At 28.9% G+C, this 6,598-nt stretch overlaps 1 protein-coding gene across 1 annotated transcript; it reads right to left on the bottom strand.

Annotated features, from left to right (window-relative positions):
- Positions 1-3,308: 3,308 nt before the first annotated feature.
- LOC145628096 (uncharacterized) lies at positions 3,309-5,179 on the bottom strand. Its single transcript, XM_081680421.1, has 6 exons — positions 4,967-5,179; positions 4,716-4,790; positions 4,513-4,592; positions 4,378-4,427; positions 4,157-4,297; positions 3,309-3,418 (listed from the first exon to the last, which is right to left on the bottom strand). Exons 1-6 carry the CDS (start codon positions 5,177-5,179, stop codon positions 3,309-3,311), a joined length of 669 nt encoding a protein of 222 aa, XP_081536547.1.
- Positions 5,180-6,598: the final 1,419 nt, after the last annotated feature.

The following is a 6,598-nucleotide window of genomic DNA, read 5'->3' as shown; positions in this document are numbered from 1 at the left end:
ATAATTTTAAGTCAATAATAGCATAGAAATCTATTTACAAACAAAACTACAAAAATTACATCTATTCAAAAAGTTAATCCTAATTAAAATGTTATGAGCAATACGGGCATCGTCCGGGCTCAAAACTTGCCATACCAAAGACATTGACACATGACATTCCAACTTTTCGCCAACAAGTGTCACGCCACGTTGGCAAGATTATTTTTACACATAGGATTATTTGTATATACTGGTATATTTTTTTTAAATAAAAAAGTCAAATAGGTTTAGATAGAGTTTGTAGGATGAAAAAGTTAGTTTTAAATTTTATTTAAAATAAAATTTGGATAAATTTTAGGATAAAATTATTGATTCATAATTTTATTTTCTAAAAAATACTAATATTTCATATGTACAAATTAAATTATAATTTTTTTAGAAAAAAAATTAGATTATAAGTTTATAACTATAAAAAATTATCGTATAATATCATTTTATTGTATCATAATTTTTTTTTGAAGCGAAGAAAATATTTCAAAACGTACAACATCCATTTATAACATATATTAATTGATTGAAATAAAATAATTCACAATCTTAACAATTTTATTAAAGTATGTAGACCTTTCATTTGGGTCGGGTATGGGTCATTTCGAGTGTCACGGGTCAAGAAATGTTCTACCATAGCACAAATTTTTGGATACATCAACTCAATAGGCTTAGAACAATTTTTATTTAATTTAAAGACTAATGTTTAGAATTTTTCGAATATTTCAATCTTACTTTGCTATTTTTTTAAAAAAATTAAAATTGATCAAACATCTTCACCAATATTTTTTTTTTTGAAAGAAGTCCTAAAGGACATTAAATTTCATTAATAATAGCCATACGGCATCTACAATTGACAATTAACGATAATGAAAACGAATTTAGCAAAATCAAACAAGAATTAATCGGGGAAGGGCTAAGAATCCAAATACATAAATATAACAATTCGGCGCATTCTCGGTTCGTTGTCTCATACAACTTTTTGAGTGGATCCGTCGCCGCTTCGCAATTTTGTGAGAAAGAAAATTCTTGTGTTGATTCCGTAACCCGAATCCGAGCCATAATCAATAGTAGCCCCGCACAACCAGAGACCAAATTAAACACAAATAAAACCTTGTCTTTCGAAGGAGTCCGAAAAACCTTGTCTTTCGAAGGAGATCGAAAAAACCTTGTCTTTCGAAGGAGATAAACCCTTTCTTTCGAGGGAGACATTATTGTAGCCTAGAACAAATTAAAAAACTTGAAAGAAAATAAAATTTGGGGATTTCCACCGGTGAAATCCGATGGAAGCCCCTTCAAAATTGACAATGGAGGCTAAAGTTTAGGAGAGAGAAGAGAGAGAGGAGGCTAGGGTTTTTTCTTCACCAATATTATTATTAGTTATTACATGTCTACTACATAACTTAAATCGTCACAAAGGTACATTAATAACTAATTTTGTATCAATGATATATTATAAAACACAAAGTCTTATATGTGGCTGGTAATACTGTGTGGTAAGCCATCACAGGGGTTACTTTGTTTGTGTAATAAGGGTTAATTGGTCAGTGTTATATGGTTTCTCGATCAGTATCACAGGGGTTACTTGATCAGTGTTAGTTATAGGGGTTACTTTGTTATTTTATAAGTGGTCACACGATGTAGTGGTCATCCACACATAAGACAAACTAATTTTGAAATTTAACGTAGAAATAAAAATTTATCTTAAAATTCAATAAACAACCCGAACATCGCACGAGCACAAAACTAGATTTTTTTCCATATTGATATTGATTTTGATTGATTCATAAGTTATGTCTTGTTTTCATTAGCTTTTTTCGACCAAAGAGACATGTGTCTCACAAATAACTGGTATCTTAGGATAATTGTTTTTTCACATTAATATTTTTGTAGGAATTTTTTCACGTTAATATAGTGACCTTATTTATACACCTTGCCGGAGAATTCATACATTGTATACACAGAGAGTAATAAAATAGCGAAATAAATTAATAACTCATCGTATATAGTTTCCAAAAAATGATAGTAATACTCCATATATTACTTTAAGCTTAATTTCATACCCTCATACATAAATTCCTAGTCCGTCACTATCTTTCCTAATAAACTAAAATCTCAAATATTTAAATTTTATGTAAGCATACTAGTTTATATTTTTTTATTCAAATTATGTAAGCATACTTTAGCTAGCATATTAAACGACAAAAATGTGCATGTACTTGAGAATATAGAAATTTCAAGATTCTAAAAATATTGCACATTTAATTATATATATCAGGAAATATAATTATTTTATATTGACCACACACACATTAATAATAAGTGCGTTAAACTTTCAAAATTAGAAAGAAGTATTTGTAGTTAAGAAAGGAATTTTGGAGAATATATATATTAATCAAAAACTACGGAGTAATTTGCTTGATAGAAGGCTTAATCAACATACAATATCTTTTGCACACAACAAATCGTAAGGAAATATTACTCCATATCATATATCATCTTAAAGCAGAAAATATAATTTAATATTTTATCATAAAATCTGATTTGGTCTTAAAATATATGATATGATTGATTAATATATACCACTGTGATTTTTTTTAACAATCTTAAGATCTTTATTATAAACAGAAAAAAAAAACATTACGAATTTAAATTGGTCGCTCAGTTATATAAGCACCTAAAGTTTTAAACAATTCTATCACAAAGCAAAAAGTTTCTTCATTTTTTCCTATATTGTGACTACATTTTGCTTAATTAACAGCTTATTTTTTCAATATGGCTGGAAAGTCAGCTTTTGTTACCTTGTTTTTGGTGATAGTTTTGGTGTGTATGCCTTATGGTGAGTTCAATTGTCTACTCTTTAAATAGGCATTGTATTATTTACAACTATGGTTTCAATATAATTGTAATGCTATATGAATCACTTTGATAAATTTATATGTTTTTTATTTTTATTTGACAAGAAATTTATATGTTTCTTACATAAAGATAACTAGACCATCTTTTGTGTCATTAGAAATATTGCCGCAAATTAATTTTGTACATTGTTAATACTATATATATATATATATATATATATATATATATATATATATATATATATATATATATATATATATATATATTTTATATATATATATATATATATATATATATATATATGTACATATAAGCGCTAAATTCATTTTCTAAATGGATACTCTTTAAATATTTGGTATTAATGTATTTATAATAAAATCACCCGTTATTAATAAGCCTTAGTCATTTCTTTTACTTAGCTTTTACAAACGTGCCCAAAAACATGTATACCCATGGGTGCTACTTGTAACCAGGGAGATTGCGATAGTAAATGTAGTGCCTGCCCTAAAGGCGGACACTGTATTAGTAGAAACTGTTGTTGTTTTCAAAATTAAATTTCGACTAAAAACATTGAAAATTTAACTTATAAACCAAATAAAGATCAGATCATCATGTTATGATTTACAATTTCTCTCTATTTTTCCTTAGCAACTCTATTTCATATTGTCTTTATTCTACTCCATTTTCCTATGTATTGTTTATGGTAATAACGTACTACGTATTTTGCATGTGAATTAACTACTAAATCGAGTAATTTTTTTGAAGCAATTAATTACTAAATAATTAAAGCCAATCAAATTTTCATTAAGTTGAAATACTTGTAAATATATATATATATATATATATATATATATATATATATATATATATATATATATATATATATATATATATATATATATATATTGAGTCTAGAAAGATGCAACAAAATATTGGATAATTAGGCAGACATATGGAAAGATAGAAATAATTTGGAATATTATTACTAAGATCTTTAAATATGATATTTACATAACTTAAATGTAAAGAGTGTCTTTCATTACAAAGTAATGGTTATAAACCATTATACAAAGTTAGAGTGTAAATTATAGAATAAAACGAGTTTAAAATTATAGAAAAAGTTAGAGTGTAAATTACTAAATTAGACTAATAAATATTTACAGTGTATTAGAAGTTCTTACATACTCGACTATTACAAATTAAAACTAATCTAGGTTGATAGATAGAAAAACTAAGATTTGTAGCCAAGTAATAATAATCAAACTACAACCTGCAGTGTATGATCCCCTAATATGGTGGAAGTGGTCGATCCATTGTCGGAAAATCTTGATTTCTTTTTCCCTTTGCTCCATCAACCATTTTGTATCAACATAGTTGATGTTTGGGGTGGTCATATCAAGACAAAAAGTACCTAAAAAATTCGAAAAAATGTTAAAACACAATTATTTAATTAAAAAAAATAAAACAATGCTATACACATTATGTACATACCTTTTGTCGTAGTAAGTGCGACAATGGTATCAGATAGATCATCCAAAATTCTGTACAAAGTAAAGATTAGAAGTTATTATTACGCTAATTATGAATTTAAATAAAAATCATGATCAATAGGCAATGTTTTCTTACCCTCCAATAGAAAAAGGATCTCTCAACCCATTGGAGAAGATGATATTTCCTCCAAATCCCGTGAGAGATTCAACAAGATTCTGAACAAAAATTTAAAAGTTAATATAAATCAAATAACACTATAATGGAATAGAAAAGGTTTTAAAATTAAGTAATGGTGATATTAAATCATGATTAAGTACCAAATTACAAAAAAAATATACCTTACTCTTGAAAAAACTAATGGGTGTACGTGGATTCGGCGAAATTCCAAACCTTGATCGACATGATTCTTTGAACTTGACAAAATCGAACGGTCAGGTAGGAAGCATAGTATCATTTTCACATTTGATGGGAAAAATTAGCTCGGAGCAACGCTATGTCAAAGCATTACATTATTAGTTAACATAATTAAAGATATCTTTTAAAATATAGCTTAATAATTAACAAAAAAAATTACAATATAATAAAGTACCTGCCATTCCCAAGCAACGGTCCAATTGGTAACAGGTTCGAAGGGGGATTCAACCCCAATCAACACATTTTGAAAGCAATCTCCCGTTTTCAGTTTTCCAAGAAGACCGTATGCTATATCTTGAATGGATGGTTCATAAACATCAATGCTACGGCATAGGGACTTAATCCCTAGATCACCGGGCTCATCAAATTGCGCAGTTAAGGCATACATTTGTGCAAGCGTCCGTTTAAGCTCCTCAGATGATTGTAACGGCCTACATTTTATTAAAAAAAAAGTGAATTATAGACATTCCTAGTTTATTTCTATTCCTCCTGTAAAAAAAAAAATTGACGTTAAGGACACTAAACATTCAATTATAGTCTACATATACATTGAGAACTTTTATAGCAAAAGATTGTTGAGAAGGAATTTTATACTTGTATAAGGGTTAAAAGTTACGTAAACTAGTTGTTTAGTGTCATTTGTGTCAACTTTGTAATTATTATAGCAAATTGGTATCAATTCAACAAGTGATATAAGTTGGTGTTAAACTGTTAATAAATGCAAAATTTTATAAAGTTTGTGTTAATGACTGTAATTTTTCATATTTCTATTCCTACTCGTAGCCTGATTTATGGTTCTAAATGTTCCCATGTCTGTCCAATAAACTCATTTCAGCCCAACAACTACAACCATCGAGGCCCAAAATTATGGACCATAAATTGAGCCAATTAACTACCCAACCTATTCACCACATTACTCAACCTGCTTAACTAGTATTTTCGTAGAGGGAGATTTGGGGGTGTTACAAAGTGGTATCAGATTTCAAGGTCCTAAAAAGATTAAAATTGGAATAGTAATTAAAATTGTGGGTAGACTTAAGAGGGCATATAGGCCTTTAATCTCGATTCAACTACATATTTATTATTTTCAAAAATAAAAAGAATTGAAATTGTTTGAAACTTGAGTATGCGATTATGTGTGAATTAAAGTTGGTATTAAAACACCTTAGAGTGTGGTCTAGAGCTCCGAATTTTTGAGTTATTACCCACGGTTGGGTAATCTTGAGTTATGTTTGGTTGAGTTATGAATTGCTTATTGCAAATGGATTTTGAATTGGATTGTTTGTGTGATTTGACACTTAATTAATTGTTTTGCATGTGTGTGTGAAACAGATGAAAATGATTGATGCAATGAGACACCAATATTTTGACATTCATTACTTGAAAGATAGTGAAGTCACAGTTAGTGATTTCATAACTGGAATTTGTACTTTGGCCTTGACCCTTTATGAGAAGGATGGTGAGGAAGTCTTGACCCAACAACCTTGGAGGGTTCTTCTAGCCTTGGCCCATTTGCCTAGAATTAAGAAATACCAACCTCTCTTTGACAAATATAAGGATGTGATTAAGGAAGACAGAATGTGGAATGAGAAGCACCATCATGAAGGGAAGTGGTTAGCAACTATGTCTAGCCTTAAGAGGGACTTGCACTATGTGAAGCGCAAGTATGAACCTAGGAGGAAAAATGTGAAAATTCCTACGATCCCAAAAGATCGAACCTTTGGACCTAATGACCAAATGTACTTCTTAAATGCCCAAGTACCTTTTTCATACCCAAAGAAGCGACATGAGTATGTGGAATCTAGTG

This window comes from Chenopodium album, chromosome 4 (assembly GCF_948465745.1).
Source record: "Chenopodium album chromosome 4, dcCheAlbu1.1, whole genome shotgun sequence".
Classification (NCBI taxonomy): Eukaryota; Viridiplantae; Streptophyta; class Magnoliopsida; order Caryophyllales; family Amaranthaceae; genus Chenopodium; species Chenopodium album.
This window is presented reverse-complemented; position numbering and strand designations above follow the sequence as displayed.